Here is a 20,888-nt window from a genome sequence, read left to right on the forward strand (position 1 = left end):
GACGTACGACCGCAGGGAAATCGGGACGACAGTTGACGAACGACGAGCGACGCGATGACCGTCGGTTTTCCACGAGGGTCCTCCTCCCCCTCTCCTCCGGTGACTAGAGACGTGGATAATTTTGGGCGAGGCGCTATTTATACGCCTAGTCGAATATGAGAAATGGAGACTTTAATGAGCTGCGATCCACTAGTGATGAATTGAAACACGTTTCGAACGCGCGCTTAGATTCCGTCGCGGAGAAGTTCGTCTCGTTGGCCCGGACTGACTTATCCTGGACTTGGTCGGTCATGCTCGGTCTCTTGCGAGCTCCAGGAAACTTAAATCGATCCTTTCTCTCTCTCTCTCTCTCTCTCTCTCTGAATCAAAGGTGCCGGTCGGTGGCGATAACGGGAAAAGCAAATCGTATCGCCTCTCACTCTCCGGCGGCCAATGGAGAAGGGGCGGAAGTTCGTCCGCGCGCGATGCTGTATGCGTGCCGGTGCCGTAGGTATCCGCGCGTGTGCGCGCGAGCGGTTGCGAAGTATCGATGGAAAGGTGAAGGCAGGAGGGGGGTATTTGCACCGCGGCAGAAAAGTCCGGCATTCCAGTGCGGCTGTTCGCAAAACGCAGCCAGCGATCCGTGCACGGAACAGCGACGTACGAGAGTTCTGCGTTTATTAAGCCTTTCTCACACCATTATCGCTCACCGACGGATTCGCGTGGGAAATGTCCGTAATAACCCGGCCCCGTAATGTCCTGCTTAACTCATCGAGCACGAAGCCCGAGTCAAAGCCGAAGCCGGAGATGAAAGCGTCACGACTGAGAGATTCCGCATCGACTTAGGTGTTTCATCAAATGTCGGCGCTTATCATCCCGTCTTTCCTCGAATCCTCTTAAACAACAACGAAAAACCCGGTATACGTTTGTGAGCGGCGGACGCACGAACAAACGGCGAAGTCGCGGAGAAAAAAGCGGCAACGATCGGAAGCACAAAGAAACCACGAGAGAACCCGTTCCGCACGAAATGCGCGGGGAAGACATGCATATCGCAGGCTCCCATTCATTCTCAAGCGCGATTGTGTTGCGACGCGCGCGGTGTTCGTGCGGTCCGCTCGATTAGGAAATACGGTGTGAACGGGACCTTACGCGAGAGCGTGCCGTTACTTAATGCCGCCGCTTTCAGGGAAAGTCCCTCAGACCGCAGATTTGCAGCAACGGCAGGCTAAAGAAATTCTTAAACGGCCGCCTCTTAGAGCAGAGCGCACAGGCAAGGCCGCGGGATCGACTTCCGATTTCGAAATCGAGCGATAGTATCGATCGTTTCGTGCCGGCCGGCCAGGCAAGCGGGTCTATCTGGGATACCCGGTGCTTTCCAGCAACGCGGTATCTGTGTCAAACATTCGCATTCGCGATCCTGCCGCGAATGCGCGCCGGAAAGGCCGCGGCTATCAGCATCCGCTGCCCCCTTCGCCCGGCTTTCGCTCTGTTTTGCCTCTCGCTTCTCTCTTCTTGTATTTTTTCCTTTCCTTTTACGACGACGGAACCCCGCTCGGAAGTCGGACGAAGGTTAATCGATTCGCGGATTAATCAACGCGCCCGAGTTGTGCGAGACGCAGCAGTAATTCGGTAGTTTAACGACGCGCAACTGCGTCCCGCGCTCTCGACGGTTCGTAAGTGTCGAATTCGACCGTGGTACAAGGACGAATGCGTTGTACAGTCGGCGTCGTGCATACTGTACCATCCCTTAGATCGAAAATTGCATTCCAACCTTGCATGTGTAGATCATGCACGTAAGATCAAGACCGTTATAAATACAGCCAATATTATCGTAATTAGAGTTACGTATGCAATTTTCAACTTTGTGGACTTTGTGGACATACGCTGAAAATCGTGTAATTTTCCGTCTAGAGAATGATACGGCGTATGTGATGCCGACTGTACAGAAAACTGCAGTAGTGCAATCCTATTCCCTAGACACAGTGACATTGAACATTTCCAAGCGCATCGTGCCCGATTATTCGTGCATCATAACTGTTGATTATTTGATGGTTCGGCAATGATGCTCTAAAACAGCTGATCTGTCATCATCTCTCAATTTGACGGTATTACGTTTAACGCAATTTCAAATGTCACTATGCTACGAAACAGGACTGTATTAGAGTTCCAGATACAAATACAGAAATAACATTGTGAATTCGATATATCGAAAGTCGACCATCTTTTTCTTACGACGATGCATAGAGCAACCGAATAAGGAAGTAAAAGAAAGAAGATACGTGAGAAAGAAAGGTTTACAAGAAGTTGACCCTAATAATAATTATAATCTAAGTAAAAATATTCTCCCCATAATTTCTAGCTACTCGTTATAACTCGGCACAGAACTGGAATTTTTTGCGTCATGATATACGACAATTATAATAAAAATAGTATAACTTACCGGCACATCGTATGCTTTTAGTCGCAGTCGCAAAAAAAATGTCGCTTCGGTTGTGTAAATCAGGCGGCTAATGAAACCGATCCTGTCGGTTCAATGTCGCTTCTCTATTTATATCTACGGCTCTAGACAGCACCAATGACACTTGGCGTGCGTGAGGAATCTTCGTTGCGTACAATTGCGGGGAGGAGAGGAGGGATCGCGTATCCCGTTCGACACGCAAGATCCTCCGAGGTAACGTAAGAAAAGAAAGATGGGAAGAGGTAGCAAAAAAAAGGTAACGCAGCCACGTCGAAGCAAAATGCCTCGCATATTCGCGGCTGATTGTTGAGCCGATATTTATCGTCAGAAAGTACCTCCTAATTTGCTTTTCTATTTACGAGCGAGCCGCCGTGGTAAATTGACAACGCGGAAAGCGCTGTCGGTGAAATGATAGTTCTCGTGACAGTAGCTGTCGATCGACACTTTGGCGAACATTTCCGATGAAATAATACGCGCCCGGTGGATAGCCAGGAATCTTGAGCGGGAGGGGGGAGGTTCCATCCGTCTCCGAGATGCCGGTGTAACGCGATCACAACATTAAGAACCGATAAATTCGCGGGTGCTCCCCCCCCCCCTACCCGTGTAATCAGTGCCGTCATCTATCCACATAATTAACTTGCAATTTGTATTCACTCCTCCCTTCGAAATGTCGTTCATCCGTGGCACGCGCGATTTAACGTCCCGTTACGAAACGGCGATACTTTGACAGCTGTGTAATCCCGACATCGCATTAAGTTGTTAAGGCGAGGAAAAAACACGGCCGGTGAGAGCCGAGAGGCACAAAGATGTCTGCATGGGTGTGTGTGAGTATGCAGTTGCAATCCGACGATAGAGACATCTTGCGTCGAATCGAAATTAATCGCGACGTCCGACGATCTCTCCCCCGCGCGTGATGTCCCCCTTTCGCTCTCGCGTTCTCCTTCCTTCGTAATGTAGGCGTAATTAATTAATTTATATTCCTTAAAGCTTCAACCATCGCAATCGTAATCGCTTTTGATATTTATATTTCCTTTCTTATATTCTATTTTTAATAAAAAAAAATGTTTGAAGCAATTGTACTATTATTTGTAAACTTTAAACACTTGTGGATAGATAACCGTTTATATATCCTGTACATGGCTGATTACACTGAAAATTCATGTGTTAACTGAAGTTTTTCTTACATATTTCTTGCCATTTTAAGCCACATTATTTAATATGCTTGGACATGTTGACTTATATTTGAACGGATAAGTTCCGAGTGGGTGGTACCCATGATGATGACCCACACGGGACATGTTAATTTCACCTTCGAGACTGCGTTTTCGATTGAAAGAGATTTCCCGGGGAGTCAGATCAGCCCGGTGTCGAGCGGTGTCGTCGGGTGGTTCGATCTCCGTCGCAAGAATTATCGAACGGTGATCTCCGGAAAGAGACGGAACAAAATATTTACGGTCGTTGGGAGCGGTAGCATCGATTATCCGGACAGTCGACGGCGACGATAAACCAAACGAAACGCATTTAAGGCAATAAACTTTATCGTTTATCAGGGGAAACGTCGCTGAGAGCACAATGTAGTTATTTCGGTTGAGATCCCGGCGTGAAAACGATTGAACGGACGCAAGAAGGAACGGACGAACGGCATTACCACGCGCCAAAGTCGTCCTCGTAAATTAACCTCGCGCCGGCAGGTCGCGCGGCATCGGATACAAGACCGGTAAGATAAATATTCACCGTATGGAATATTTATATATATATATATATATATAATTTTCAACGATTAACGCGCTAAATGACGCTTTTCACGAACGTGTCGCGATAATTCTTGTCCTTCGGATTTTTCTATCGGGTTTATAAAGCGAAATATTTATCACGCTACGTGCGTTGTATATGGCGCCGTCGATTAGCACGACACTCAGCTTCTAGGACATCGATAAAACGAACCAAGGCATACCGAGCAACAATAAATTTTAACTACGCAAGCGCGATAGTACTTTACGGCCGGCAGCTGCGTCCACCACGCGTCTTTTCCGCGGTTGAAAACGCGCCGTTGCGGTCATTCATTCAATTCGTCCTCCTTTCGATCTATCACTCCGGGATTTTCCATCGAAATTTTTCGCCGAAATTTTCGTTGCACAAAACCAAATCGATCGGCGATTATTCGTTACCTACAAAAGATTTGTCGCCCATAGAAAAATATATACTGCATTCAAGTAAATAATACTTCTTTCAAGTGTTTCATAAATTCATATATTTGCAAATATATCGAAAAAATTCATCATAAATAATAGTCGTATAAGTAATAATAATCATTACAATATTATAAATATAATATATTATAAGTATGAATTTATTTGAAATATATTCTGAATCTTAATAAGTTCAATACTTCAATCAAGAAATTAAAACGATTAAATTAAAACAAACTCTTGTTTGCTTATTCCAATTAATCGAATTTAACTTTTCTTTAATAAAGTTTATAATATTCTTGAAAAGAAAATTCTTCTGTCGAGTACGTGGGAACAAGTTTGTCTAAAATTTGTTATGAGTATATTTAAAAACTATTATCAATAAAGAAATATTCTTTATTGAAGATATAACTACTACTTAAGAAAATATAAAAATATAAACTGAGTAATTGCTCTTCTTATTAGTAGAATATTTTTCTCAATGCACTCTCTTAAATCGAATCAGTGAAAATGTCACTGATTGAATCAGTAAAACAGTATTATACCGAGATTCTATAAGTATTCGCTAATTTTTAGTCATTTCCGTTCAGCTCCTCTGTTTTATATTTCTTACACTGATTTCGGCCAGTGAAAAATTCACTGCAAGTCACTGTTACGCGTTCAAGTTCCATAAAGGTAATCGTGTGTGTGTATGTGTATGCGTGTATGTTTTAAATACTATTTTAATTAAATTAATTAAACATAATTAAGGAATATTTCAGAGATAAAATCATTGACACAGTATCTTAGGAATGACTAAGATGATAAAAAAGAAGTGATAAATAATACTTTTCTTCATTGTTTCTGAAGTCAGATTTTACTGACGCAAGTAATCGCTGCTATTAAAAACTGTTTTTCGCAATATTTTACCGATTTCCAGTGCTATATTTATAATCATGACCGTCTCTGACTGTTTCTCAGCGATAATACACTGATTTCACTTTAGAGAGTACGCAACGCGCGTGGCAACATTGCGAGCCGATTGCGTCAAACTTTCTTGTATCGTTACTTCGCGTAAACGTCGTAAGGTCACTACGTTGTCGCGAAGCTTCTGCTCAACGAGGATAACGAATCGCGTCCGAATGAACGCGGGATCGTAGCGGACGACGACGGAAAACTCGTCGCGTCAACGAGAATCCACGAGCCGATGTGACGATAAATCACGCGGTCTGCCGGTGACGGTACGCAATGGCAACGGGATATCGATCGGGTGCCGCGATGTATCGAAGTAGCATGCACCGGGAAATACCTTGTTGCAACGTAGCCACAGGATCACCGAGTTTGAGAATCTCAATGGTCCGCTGAGATCGCAACCACTGGTAGCGTGTTGCGCTTTCAACAGCGCCGAGTGCGTTTTCCCGTGCTGGTAGAAAACCTCCAGGGATCTGAAACAGAGAGAGCAAATCTTCGCTAATTCCGCTTCTGGGAGTACGCGAAAAAGATGATAGGGAGCAAACACGAGTACGTGTATGGATAGAACGCGTAAGTAAGAAATAACCGCTGGCGAAGTAGTGACTCAGTACCGGCAGCATAGAAAATTTCTTGGAATCTAATTGGAATATACGAGGGCAGTCCGATAAGTACTTAGCCTACAAAAGAAAAACGAAAATTTGGGAAAAGTGGCGATTTATTTCTCAACATAGTCTCCTTTTAGCTCGATACGCTTGACCCAGCGATGCTCCAACTTCTTTAACCCATCTGAAAAATACGTTTTCTCGAAGTCTGCAAAGTAGGCCTCCGTGGCGGCGATGACCTCCTCATTCGGCCAAATTGGTCGAATTGGACTACGAACTGCTGCCCCATCCACCGTATTCTCCAGATTTGGCCCCGTGCGACTTTTTTTGTTTCCAAACTTGAAAAAGTCACTCGCCGGGCAGAAATTTGAGTCGAATGAGGAGGTCATCGCCGCCACGGAGGCCTTTGCAGACTTCGAGAAAACGTATTTTTCAGATGGATTAAAGAAGTTGGAGCATCGCTGGGTCAAGTGTATCGAGCTAAAAGGAGACTATGTTGAGAAATAAATTGCCATTTTTCCAAAATTTTCGTTTTTCTTTTGTAGGCTAAGTACTTATCGGACCGTCCTCGTAGACCGACTTCTCGAAATAATTATAGATTCTAGTTGGGAAATCCACGTAGATTCTGGTTAGAAGTGTGACGTTTTAAACGTATGATTCTAAGATACGTATTAATAGTAGTTAATTGAAACTTGTCTAATGTGAGATACGCAGATCTGAAGTTATTCGGTTTTTCGGTTAATTTTAAAAGTTGACGTTAATTACGAATTATAGTGAATTTCTTTGACGACAGTTGCTGTGCTTGTCAGAGCTCTGGCATTTCTACACAGAGCTTGACAGCTATCAAATTGTTATAAAAGTATTCATTAGCTAGAACGCGTACGTACTGTAGGAGGAAGGGTCCAGAATACAACACGAATTTGTACCTGCACATATCCACTTTCAATTGTTACATGAGGTAAAAATCACCGAAGCGAAGCAAAGTCGGGTCTTCCCATTTGCCAGGCAACCGCTTTTACTACTGAGCTATTTAGGCCCCACGTTAGTGACGTCTCCCGCCTTCTTATTTAAGGCAATGGCATCGTGATGTGAAATCTGTATTTCATTATCGAACTGCTATCTCGCCAGTCTCCAGTATCGGCCGAATGTATACGATTCCTACATAGGGTATGGGAGTCGTCAAGGGTGAGCCGAGCTGTCGTCGTCGTCGTCGTGTCGCGCGTCCTCGTAAACTCATCATTCGCTAGATCGTACATCCACTTAACCGTTTCCTTTTTCCCTTTTATTTCACCGGATGGTACACTAAACTTCGCGATTTATGTGTTTTATAGACGGCCGACGTTACCTTCATGGCGCGAACGAGGCGCTTTTCGAAATTAGCGACCGTCTCGACGTCCTCCCCCTCTTTCCCCCCCCCCCCCTCGCACCAACCTATGATCGACTCTCCGTCGGAGTTAATCCGAGATCAAACTCGCACGTCTCGGGGATTTACGCCGCGCGAGAAATTACCACTGTGGAAACGTTCCGCGTCTTGAATGTCCATCCGTCGTGAATTATCGTCGGACCATATCGCTGTCGTGGAGAAAGGGAGTCGAATTATCACAGGCTCGTTCGTCAAACGCAATCAAAGAGCCCGGAATGGCACTCTCTGCCTTCGCAATTAGCGATCGTCGTCGTCGGTGCGCGGTCGTTAATTACACGGCGTATTACGCGCTGTAATGACGCTCGCCGAGTATTGCGTCGGTGACGATTACCCAGGCTGCCGGGCAATTTTCGGGAATACTTACCGTATCCGTGTATGCCTCGTCACTTATTACTGTCTAAAGTCGAATCAGTGAAAGTATTATCGATCAAATCAGTAAAACAGTATTATGCACGGAGAAAAAGAACTTAGCTGTTGCAACGAAACCATCGTTGATAATCAATTGCATTTCATGGAGTATCATAATCGACTTCACATCGAGACACCGACTGGGATTTTTCGCTGGAAACGCAAACATCGCGACGAACGATGGAACAGGACGCTCTCGCGTAATTCTTCGATTCTTACCAGTCGCGAAAGGGCGCCGAAAAGAATGCTACATGGGCACAAAAGTGTTCGACAAAAGGATTGGACGAGAAACGGCGCGTGTGACGGGGCATGAGAAATTTCTAACAAGTGCCGGCGCGTGTATAAATAGACACCGGCCGGCCGGCGATGAGAGAACAAAAGTCTCTATAAGCGTCGGTCGGGGCGATTTCCAGAATTAACGGTCACCCCGACCTCCCCGATCGACGACGATGACGACAACGTTGACGACAGGGGTCGCCTAATTCCGTGGCTGGGTAGCCCGTCGGATAGCCGAGGAAACGGGCTCTCCACGGCGGGGTCCGAAGGTTGACTTAAACTCGGGCGAACTTGTCGACGACGTCGGATCTTAACGCGTCCGTCGTCTTCTATTTCCGTGACGCTCGTCAGCGTCTCGTTCCGCCACGAAAGTCTGACGAGAGGTGGCATACACCGGCGGGAATGAGAAGGAATGCACGGAAGACGGACAGAGAGAGAGAGAGAGAGGACGAGAACGAAGGGAAAAAAGATTAAAATTAGACGCGCGACGTGGTGCACCATTCTCGGCGGAAACTGGCGCCGCGACCGAGGAGAGGAGGTAAACGACCGAACGTCGTTTTGGCAATCGTGCGAAATTTATTGGCCTAGGTTATAGAGCACACATGTTCGTGTGGGCTAGGCAAGCAGGGTCGCCGAGGTCTTAGATGTTCATAGACTTTTGAACAATAAAAAAATATCAAATAATTTCTATAAAATTTCGAGAACGTGAATCAGTCTACTTCCTCAGACAGAAGAATAACTTGAAACTATTTCGAGGCGGAAACGTTAGGAACAGAGCCACGAAAACTGAAAAAAGAAATGTTGGTATTTGTAACTAGAATCGTATAAGTGAAAGAATTATAGTCGGGAGAAAAATTTTTCTAGTAAGTTGCTATAACGTTAACACTTTCACAACCGCTGACACCAATGTGGTGTCATTGGTAGGCCAGTCGTTATTTGCCGGTGACACTCACGTGGTACCATTGATAGGCCAGTCGCTATTTGCCGGTGACTCCCACGTGGTACCAGTGGCAAGCCACTTGCAAAACTTTTCTTAGCACGTCATAATAATGTTAATTGTTTCATGAATTTACGTAAAGTTTTTTCTTCCAAAATATTGCCGGCCACTGGCGACGTTTCACTGCGCTAACATGCGGTTGTGAAAGTGTTAATGATGATAATTTTACGTTGCGTATTACTACTACTATTAATATTACTATTACTACTAATATTATTATTATATACATTTCTTCGGTTAAGCCTCAAATATCAATTATATTCATCAATCATCGAATATCAAGAGCCAATTATATCAATCATCAAAAATATCGGGTTCTTCGATATCCATTAAATGTATATAAAAGATAACCAGCGAGAATCAAACACGATTGTAGGTGTGAGAAGAATTAATACATCCTTAAATGCGTAAAGCAAGTCCAGTGAGAAGGACTATCAATTGATGGACGAACAAAAAATTGTTTGATAATGATAAGATTAATATTGCGGAGAAATTGAGTTAAGAAAGGTAACGCGAATATCTCGTAGTCGCTAAAACGGTTTCGTAGCCGGCGAAATAACTTTTCAGTAAACATGCAGTCAGTTAGAGACTTTCGCGGGACATAAAGTTGAGGAAAGCTTGATATCTACGTGAAGAGACCAACGTCCTTAAAGAAAGATCTCCCCACAAACTTCGTAAATCTCATGTCTCACGAGGCTCCGCTCAACTTTGGTCGTGTAAAGAAATCTTCGACTTGATCTCGATCTTCAATTTCACTATGAGTAGTCGAAAAAGGAGATGCCGGAAAATCACGACTTCAAATCGCAACTGCGCTCATTTCCGAGTCGGACGATCCGCACACGAAGAAAAAATATTGTTTGAATTAATGTGATAATGAATGAATCAAACACGTTTTAGTTGAAGGAAACAGATAAATTCTGATATTCTCAATATTATGAATTTAATATTTGTCGCAATTATTTTGACACATACAAATAAATATCTACTTATATACGTAGAAAATATAATATTTATGTACAGTCAATTATATTTCTATTGCTAATAAATATTTCCCAAGAAGTATATTAGAGTAACTATTTCACTTGAATCAAATAATATTATTTGAACGGTAGTACTTCTTTTTTAGTATAGTTCTTATAAATGAAATTCAGTCTCAAGAACCAAAAATTTTGTTTCTTTCAACCAAGACGCATTCGATTCATTCATTGTCACGTTAATTTAATCGGACTTTTTTCCATGCATGATCCCACGAGAATTTAATGTGCGAACCAAGGTCTTTGTTGATTATAAATTTTCACATCTCTCCGTAACACGGCTGTTCGCGAGATCCGGGACGCTAATCTTATTTTCGGAACTTACACCGGGGCGTGCCCGACGGCGTGTTCAGTCCGCAATCGAAAAGCCTAAATACCTAAACATCCGGTACTGTGCTTTACCCTGGTGATAATTAATCCGACGCTTTCATCGAGCTGCTGATGATTACCACCCGCTTATCAGCACGGGCCAATGCCGCGTCTAATGGCATATAGAATAACGTCGTCGTGACTCGTTCGACGAGAGGAGCGCGAAAGTGATCCTCTCGTATCAATAATCGCGCGTTACGACATGATCGAAGGAGTGTTGCTCTTTTTCTGTCATCGAAGATCGTTCGGAGCCGTAAATACTTGTCGATGCATGCGTAACGTCGCGGATGTGACTGACGATAATTAATGAGACGGTGACTCCATTCGTTATGTAACGGTACGATACGTTGAGCTGTCCGTATCTTCTTCGCGTCGACGAGAATAGTAAAGAAGCGATTAACATAATACGGGCTATATATATAGTTGCAATAATTTATTCAAACTTAAAATTTCACCGAAAAATTCTTTGAGCAATTTAAAATTAATGTTTCCTCGGCAAACATGCCGAGGCATCAAATAGTTTCTGAGATATAAGCAATTCAAATGCGGGACTTTTAATAAATTGAACTTCGAACATACAAATGGATAACAAAATTATTTTCTTCGAAATACTTATTTCAACTGTATGTGTGTGTGTGTGTGTAAACTTAACTTTAACAGAAGTTTACTTTAGTTCTCAGTCACAAAGATAAGTTAAGTTGAAAATTGAAGAGTTGTCATGAATAATCACCTCCTCGATATTTTACCCTCTGGATAAAATTAAAATCGCGAAGTCTTTGTATCATACATATTTGTATATATATTTATATATTTATTTTATTTTTATATATTTTATATATATTTTTTTCCGGTCCTCAAAGCTTAAAATATTGAAGACATCGAGTCACGTTCCCGGTCCACGATGTATTAATAGCGAATCTGACTGCTAAAATTTACGCTTCGCATCGTCTCCTTTTTGAAGCCGTTCCTTTGGTGACTCCGTTCCGTTCGTTCGGCATTTTGTCGTTCCACGTAATGCAACTCTAATTAGTACATAACGGTTTTTGATACTCATGTACCGAATCTCTCGCGTCTGACGTTGCAGTTCTCAATTCAATTACTCGGCGTAGCTATATAGTCTTTCTCTCTCTCTCTCTCTCTCTCTGTTTTTCGGGAGTCGCTGAAGCGAAAAGCTGCGGAGCGGATCCCCGGAATCGTCCCACCGGTCGTGCGGAACGCTTCGATGGCTCTCGATGTCCTCGCCAAATACGAAATTTCAGATACGGCATTGAGAAGAGAGCCAGGTTCATCGGCCGAATTATTGAGGCAAACTCCGGGCTTAATCTGCCGGACGCAAAGTTCAGCGAAGAGCCGTTCGCATAGAGATAGACGTTTGAGACGAGAACTCCTCATTAAATAATCTCTGCTTTAATTAAGCCGGCTCATTACGAAACGTTGCCCAGATACCGGTATCGCTGGCACATTCGCGCCTCTATCGAAATTCGTCGCGGTGGTCCAGATTTCTCGTATAAATCGTACGTCGGGAATTTACCGAGTCTCGTTCAATTTCGTACCTTAGATGTATATCTCACTCTCTCGCAGCAGTTACCCACAGCAAGCTGTCTCCTTTCCAGAAAGAGAGAAGAAACGTAAGGTATATTTCTCAACGATGGAGAAGATACGATCGAGCTCTTAACACTCGGTGTACCATCAGAGGTTCACTGGTTTTAGTACTTTTATCGTTGAGTTTTTATTTTCTTATAAATATATGTATATATCGGATATCGAGGATTAATGGAGATACGTGTCCACGAATGTGGTTCAACATAAGCAAATACATAGGAGACATTGACAGTCGCAGCGGGTTGTAACGCTTAATTTCGCGCCAAAGCCGTGTCCGATACGTTAACGCGCGATATTTTGACTCGGCGACGCAAACGAGACGGCGATGAGGCCGAGAAGAAAGATATCTCGCCGTGAAAGAACGGATGAAAATTTCTCGAGCAGTATTCCGTTCCTCGATTTCGATCCGCATCGCGGCTTCGATCCGCCGTTTCTTACGTCTCCCTCTCTTCGTGCGCGGGGCCGCAAATCGTCCGGTATCGATTGTGCAATTCTCAACGGCGCGCGTAACCGACGGGAATTGGAAAAGACGGCGAACGGAAAAGACGACTTTCTCCTGGAACGAGTCAATTTAAAGACACCTCGTGGCGCGTCACTCCCACGACATGCGATTCCGTCCGTCTCGATGGTCACTTTGTATCTTTCGAGCGAAAGCCGCCGATCCGGTGTGTCACGAAATGATCTCCCGCATATCGAGCAGCGCCTTCGGCGTCTAAGGCCGGCGCTCACGGCCCGATCTTCGATCTAAAACTGTCTCAAATTCATCTTGAAGTGCTGTAAAAGTCGCTTCATTGGCTACGTAGCATCTTGAGATAAATCTTAAATAACGCCATCTTGATTTAATCTTATGATCTTAAAGCAGTTGATCTAGTAGGAGTAGAGGACCTTCCCTCCTTCTTTCCTTCCTTCGAACGATTCGGCCACCTGATGAAAGTTACAACAGGAAAGGATCGCGGCTCAGGTTCAGCGGGACGCTCAGGTGCCGCGATTTACGATTCCCGTTCTTCCGTACGCGGGCGACAGAAAGCGGTCGATCCAATTCCGAGAGAGATATCGCCGTCTCTATCGAGGATAGAGCCGATCGTGCTTGAAACAATATCCGCGTGCCGCCGAGGGGACACTCGCGTGCCGTCGCGCAACACGCGTACCGTTCTGGCGACTATCTATCGTTCTTTACTATTCATGTTAAGTATGTGTGTACCACCACCATTGCCGCCACCGACGACGACGACGTCGACGATGACGGTGTTAACCCGGGAGTAGTCACCTTTTTCTTTTCTTTTTTTTTTTACGTAAACGATCACCTGGAGCCATTTTAGACCTCAATTAAAAGCCGCTATTATTAACAATATGTAGCATATTATCGATTGCCCTATGATTTAATATTATTTGGGGACATTATAGATGTAGATTTACTCGCTACTGTTTGAAAAAAAATGACACACCAAAAAGGTATTTAAGATTCAGCGCATCAAGTGCCTTATTATGATAATATTTCTAATGAATGAAGATATTAGGAAAATTGTGTTAATCGCTGTTTTATCGGCTATTTTCGACAAGATATTTAAAGGTTCGTAAAGAATAATTATGAAAAAAGATTGAGAATATATTAAATAACATTCATTTTACAAGAATGTAAAGTAAATCGCGGTCATACAGTCAGAGTTACTAGTATTGATTCAGTATTGTAAAAAAACGATTTTTCTATTTCTCTATCGTGTTATATAAATATGTAACATAACAAATATTTTTGAACAAAATTATTATACATTTTTGAAAACATTCATAATACGAACTCTTACCATACTTGATTAATTTTATGACGTAAATGATCACCTGGGGTCGTCTTGTACCTCAACCGAGTTTTTCAGGTTTGTACTACGAATATGACGGGTCACAGCCAATTCTTATTGCACAGGTTAGATCTAAACGTCTAAACGAAAGGTGGGCATGAGTTCCCGATCAGCAAGAGAACTCACCGCGAAGTGAGCCTCGTTTCCTTACTTGGGATTTGAAATGACCCCAGGTGACTATTCCCGGACAATTAACAATGATGACGACGACAATGATTCTCTTTCTCCCATCGATCGACGTCCGTCGTTCGCGCTACGATTTCCGATCGGAGGCGTCTAGAACGCGAGCGGCAATGCCTCGCGCCAGTGGTGTACTTTGCACAACGGCGTGTATTTAGGACGGTGGAATGGGGTCAGCGTAAATCTACCGATACCAACATCGACGAGAGCGCGCGCGCGCGCCCGCGTTGCGAACGGTTCGCAACTCGGCCGGCGCGCGCGCCATTCGTTATGTCGTACTTTCCCCTATGTTAGATTTCTCGACCCGCAACCCACCGTGGCAGCCGCTGCTACCAGCCGCGCGAGGTATAATGCGGTTAACGCGAAATATGCAAGGAGAACGTACGCCGCGCAAGAGATAATACGAGATTAGAATTTTACGAGCCGTTCCGCGCGGCAAAAGGCCACTTTCCACTCGCATTTTCGTTGCAGGCGAGCAGCGAGTTGTTGCCATAAATCCTGCCGCGTTCCGGCCACGGGGTATGTACTCGGGCGCTATGATACGCGGGGTAGATAGCGACGATATTCCTGCCGCGTCCTCTCGCTCGCTCTCTCTCTCTCTCTCTCTCTCTTTCTGTCTTTCTCCACTCGCGCTCTGATAATCCAATTTTAATGGGCGCGATAAGAGGTAAAAATTTGCTGAAAACATCTTCACAAGGTATCGCGGAGGAGGTATTTAAGGCTTTCGCACGTAAATTGTCGTGACCGTAAACGTACAGCGTAAATTTAAGCCGAAGGACTTAATCAGGATATCGCTTTGTGTACTCTAGAAGAAGACAGAATTAACGGTGAATTTTAATAAGTAACTAAATTCGACTAGGTTGAAATCTTAATCACTCGACCTAGTCACCCGAGTCGAAATTTTGGCCCTCTGTTAAACCTTCAATTTTACAACACAGTAAGAACTAAAACAGCAAAATAAATTCAATTCTATCTAATGATATAACTTATTCCCACTTTCCGACCATGATGATGTCCTAAATTTTGAATGTTCATATAAATTTAATAATCGAAATATCGAGAATATTTGTAGCTTTAAGGTAGCATTAAAATTAAATCTATATAATTAAAGTTTCAAAAGAGAAGTTGACGAATGTAGTATCATCAAAGTAGGATTCCACTAGTCTCTAGGTCACCTAAGTAAGCGCAAACTATCCTTAGAACGTGAAACGCAACTTTTATTTCGATCAAATCAATATTCCTTGGTCCAAGTAAAAATTCGCTAAAGAGTATCGGAGTAATGATTTAATCGAATCTACTTTTTCGTGCACTTAAAGTAGCAGCAGTAGAATGATATTTTTCCGTATGCGTGCTGTTACTCCTATCTTCTTCTAAATAGAGCAATCCCGAGGCGCGATATTCTGATTGGTCTTCAGCTAAACATTACGTACATTAACCCTTTCGGTACATTTGACGAGTGAGACTCGTCATCTGCTTACTTGGGCATAAAATGTATTACTTTTACATATTAATCCATATAGCGACAAATTAAATCCGTCCCATGGGCATAAAAATCTTAAAATAATTCAGTACACAAAGGGTTAATATGTTTACGGTTTGTGCGCCCGGGATGATATCTCGAGTCGCTACCGAACGTAGATCATCGAAAAGACTCAACGCCGATTCTCTCTCTTCGCGTGACCAACAATATATTCTCATCACACTCGCTCCCCGCGAAGGTAGAACAGTCATCGTTACATAATTCAATAACGAAAAGAGAAATGAAGTTCCCGATATAAGCGCGCGTTCAACGACTCTTCACTATCAACTCATTGCCGAATCTTATCTCCGCGGCGTTTGCACAGTTAAGTATCCAGGTGAGCTCTGTGAGGCAGCTCGAGTACCTGTGCGTTGCGTGTTGGAAAATCAAAACGCTCGCTCGCTCGCGAAAGTAGCTCTCCGTGAAAATGACAGCGTCGCAGCTCGCGCTTTGCGATCGACGCTCCGTTTACCGACAATTACACGCGACGTAGGGATATCCCAACGGCGGATGAAAATCTCGCGCCACGGCGTGAGAAGATAGCGGTTGCCTATCTCGAAGATGCAAGAACGAGCAATCATAATCGAGTATCTCCTCACGAGCGGCGTATCGCGTCGAATCAAAGCGCGCAATTGCGAGTGTCCGCCGTGAGTGTCGAAAGAGCGAACTTTCCTGTCTCGTAATAAGAAGAAGCCGCTCGTAGGCAAATGAAACGACGTGTTTCACGTCGTCTATCGCGGCGACGGCGGCGGCGTGCTCGTCGAAAAAAGATTCCGACGAGCTGGTCCACACCATGTGGCAATGACAGAGTTACCTGCTTGGCCAAGGTTGTACCGAGACTGCGGGGAAGAGAAGGAGGGAGCGAGAGGGGGATCGGCTGAGACGGGGAAAAAGAGGGAGAGCGAGAGAGAGAGAGAGAGAGAGGAAAGTCGTGGGTAAAATCTATCCCCCGGCGAAGTGGAGTCCTGGAAAGGCGCCAAGGAAAAGCGGACGTTAGTCATCCCGCAGGAGTCGTCTCGCGGCGAACTCAAGTAGGAAGAAGCGCGCGAGGAGCGGTAAAGGCGGCCGTCGGCGGCTAATAAAAGACAAGCGTAACGTAATTCCACCCGCGCTCCAATAATAGTGCCGTCGTTTAACGGTGCTTCCGTCGTCGTCGGCGCTCCCGTTGCCGGCCCCCGAGACTATTCTCATCACCGAAATGCGCGGGCGCGCGTGCACGCCCGAGAACGCGGATTATTCGGGAATCCGGGGAGCCGCGGACTCCGCAGCCGTGCGCGAGAAAGAGAAGCCGGAAAATCCGAGGGGGATTTCAGGTCGGCGCATTATCGCGGACGCATAACAGTATTCGGGCGGAAAAAAAATTGCTTCTCGTTAAGAAGGAAAAAAGGAATGAAAGTAACATAATAAATAGTGCGTCTAGCTTGGAGCGATTTTCCTCGACGCTCGCGGAGGAAAAGCGTCCAATTTTCGTCGATCAGCGTATTGATCTTATGTTAACTTTTGACGTAATATTTGTGTTACTTTCCAACATATTCATCTTATGTTAAATTAACACAAACATTCAAGTGGGCCGTTTAGGATATGTGAAATATGTTGAATGCGTTAAATTTAATATAATATTTCGAACAACATACACGTTTGTTCCCTCAGCGACCCAAGTTGTAAACCACACGTTTCTTCAAATTAATAATTTGGATTTTCTCGTGTTTCACATGTTTTCGGCTAACTTTGAATGTATAAAGATTTCAAGCAAGATATTAAGCAAATCTTTATGTATTCATTTGAGAGACGAATGTATAAAGATTTTACATTTGATATGTTTACAAAATGCTGCAACATTTGTCGCAGTTGCAGGGCGCAATTTTACAAAACGACGATCTTCCACGCGCTCTTCCACCGATTCCCCAAAATTTCAACGAAGCGATCCGCCGTCGCGGAGCTCCCTCGCGCAGCTCGGGCAACTTCCAATCATTATCATCAACGACCGGCAATTCGTAGTCAAACAAGACGTAGGCCAGCTGTACATATTTAAGCTGCGGCGCTAATAAATGTTCAAGTTAGTGGTCGGCTCGGGGAAGTCAGCCCGGTCTCTTAGTCTTTGCTCGAGATAGGTCGGCACATCCACTTAGGACACACCGAGCACCACTGGTGTGAACACAGGTGTTTAGCGTCTCTCTATGGCGCGGCGTGAAGAGGCGCGAACGGGAAAAGGTGGGAATAGAGGGAAGAGTTATCGAGCGGTGAAGGAACGAACGAACGAACGAACGTACGAGCGACGCGTAAAACTCCGCGGCAATACGGCCGCAATACGGAGTGCAGGAAACGGACCGGCCTCGCGATAGCGAAATAATTGTTTTTCTGCATCAATGTGAAAGTCAGCGCTCGCGAGATGATAAAATACGCTTAATAAACCGTGCGCAGCGCGAAGGCAGGCGCGCATTATCGCGGCGATCGAATCGATCCGGCAACAAACTCGTTATCCCATTACAGTTAAGGGTAAAGGTAAATGTAATAAAGATAAAGTAACAATCTAACGTGCGACGATGTGAAAATATGATGCGAAGAGAGAGAGAGAGAGAGAGAGAGAGAAAGGGAGAGAGAGAAACGTGTGACGACCGATAGGATTTCATCGTCGGTCACGGCCGAGTCTTCGCTCGTTGCTATGTCTCCAATTTTTAAATCATTTTAACCCACTTCAAGTTCTAACCTATTCGCATCGGAGTTTGATTCTACTCTCTAAAGTACAATCAGTGTATAGTCATTGAGAAGCAGTCAATAATGGTCAGAGTTACAAATGTAACACTGCAAATCTGTAAAATTTCGCTGCGAAAATCTGTTAGCAGCAGCAGTTGTTTCCACCGGAGCGATCTAACTGTGGAAACTGCAGAAATTAACATTAACATTAAAATTAAACCTACAGAATCAAAGAGAGAAAAATCTCTATAGAATATATTCAAGAGAGAAATTAATGAGTGTCAGTATCGTCAAAGTAAGTTTTTATCAGTCCAGACCATCTAAATAGCCGCAAACTATCCTTAAAAGCATCGAGATAACATCGAAATGTCGACCCGAGAAGAATATATATTCGCTCATTTCGCCCGGCCATTATCACGGAATTTTTCAAATCGCGACTCCTTACCGAAGACTGACCGGATCACAATAAGCAAGTGTTTTGATCCGTTTTATTACATTTTTATTACATTTTTATTACATTACATTAGCAACGATCTAAAGAAAGAAAAACAAGTCACTTTGCGATACGAACACATATTTCTTGAAATAATGCAAATAAGTCAATTTAACGCGAAGCGCGCGGAATCTGTGACGCGCGCGCGCGCGCGCGCAAGTCGTTCGGCTCGAAAGTTCGCTGCAAATCCAGTTTCAATAATGTTGTTGAAAACACGAGAACGTATATATAATAAAATTCACTTATGCCATAAAAATGGATTTACGTCCTTCATAAAGTGCGCTGCTCGTGCGACGAATATCGGCGAGGCTTTGAAATAGTTTCGTGAGCAGTCGTGTGTTGTGTATGTGTGTGTATGTGTGTGTGTGTATATGTATGAGAGAGAGAGAGAGAGAGAGACTCGAATCGTATTCATCGCTGTGCGGCGCGATTCAAAAGGGGATTCATATGCTGGCGGATAAGTCGGAAGAGAGGAAGACGGATCGAAAAAATTCGCGCGTCGAATAAATTAAGCGGACGCGCGATTTGTCACTTTGACCGCGAGAGTTAAACGGTATATGCGAAATGGGCGCGCGGATAAATTTCCAGGCGGCGTTATTTGCCAGGTCTACTCTCGAGGAACAAATTCACCGGCGGTTGCTTTATAAATCGCACTGAATGGTATGTGAATAGCAATTACCGCCACATAAAGGGACCAGCGGAAAGGCGCGAATGTCGTACATATCGGCGGGAGTACTTTCGAAGTCGTATAATATTCTCCCCGCCGTATAACTGTATTCCACGGGAATGTGCATAAAGTTTCTAACGCAAAGATCCTTCTTCTTTGGTAAAAGCCGACTCTCTCCTATCTTTCTTTCTTTCTTCCTTTTTCCCGCCTTTTTTAATGCCGTATATTTTCGCGTAATTTCCATTAAGTTGAAAAATCGGAATATCAGCGCGTTAAACACGAAGGCTCGCGATAAACAGATAAAATGCATTTAAAATGTCAAATTCCACGCGCCTACGATATGAATACTTAAACGGCAGCGCGCGTAAAGTTGAAGTGGAATTCCTCAAAACGCCGAACGCGAACCGTGGGCTCCGACCGTCCTTCCTCTCCAAAATGTCTCCTCGCCCGTACAACAGTGATTTGAAAAGAAAAGTTTTCGGCCAAAACTTTGAATCTTGACGAAATCGATTCTTTGTATATACAGATAATGTTAGACATATAGAAAATGTGTTTTAAAGAAGGATAGTAACTATTCGTGATTCATCATTCGTCTCACTTTATTTTTTAGATAAGTAAAAAGTAACTCATCTTTCTTATAAACAGTTTCTTTTAAACAGCGCGTTCTTTCTTCTTTTACGATATTCTTGAATATGAAGGATTTTACATCATTTACGTCCGATTTCACCAATGTCGATTAAACCTTTACCTGAGTTTTCTTCAGACAAAGGCCTAAACTCGGTTTAAAGTTTAATCGACGTTGGTGAAAGCGGGCATTAGACGAGTATTATTATTTTCTAATTCTTTCCAAATCTTCTAGACAAATACAGAGTCCAATAGGATACGTTATACGGATCTAGAAATAGTCAATTATTTTCAAAAAGATGCAAGAAGGCGCAAAACGAATATAAAAGATTTAAGTAGTGCAAATATTAACGATTAATATATACAATTTTAGTTTTTTCCAAAAACTTTCAGCAACTTTTAAAATCTTACCTAAACTGCTAGCAAGAAAATACTTTTCCATTATAAAGTTACGTTTATTTCATCTACAAATTGAATTATTCCTTACTTCAGGAATAACAGAAATATAAAATATGAAATTACTTATTTTGAAGCATGTTTTTTTACCGAAATTAAATATATATATAATGC

General features: G+C 43.6%; 1 protein-coding gene across 2 annotated transcripts in view; it reads right to left on the minus strand.

Annotated features, from left to right (window-relative positions):
• Positions 1 to 20,888, minus strand: part of LOC106743363 (tRNA dimethylallyltransferase, mitochondrial) — a 113,631-nt gene that overhangs the window by 41,412 nt on the left and 51,331 nt on the right. For both annotated transcript variants that reach the window (XM_014617137.1, XM_014617138.1), the window contains exon 4: positions 5,915 to 6,050. In XM_014617137.1, coding sequence (XP_014472623.1) covers positions 5,915 to 6,050 — 136 coding nt within the window. The remainder of the gene's footprint in view (positions 1 to 5,914; positions 6,051 to 20,888) is intronic.

Source organism: Dinoponera quadriceps, unplaced genomic scaffold (assembly GCF_001313825.1).
Source record: "Dinoponera quadriceps isolate SergipeBrazil2010 unplaced genomic scaffold, ASM131382v1 scaffold616, whole genome shotgun sequence".
Classification (NCBI taxonomy): Eukaryota; Metazoa; Arthropoda; class Insecta; order Hymenoptera; family Formicidae; genus Dinoponera; species Dinoponera quadriceps.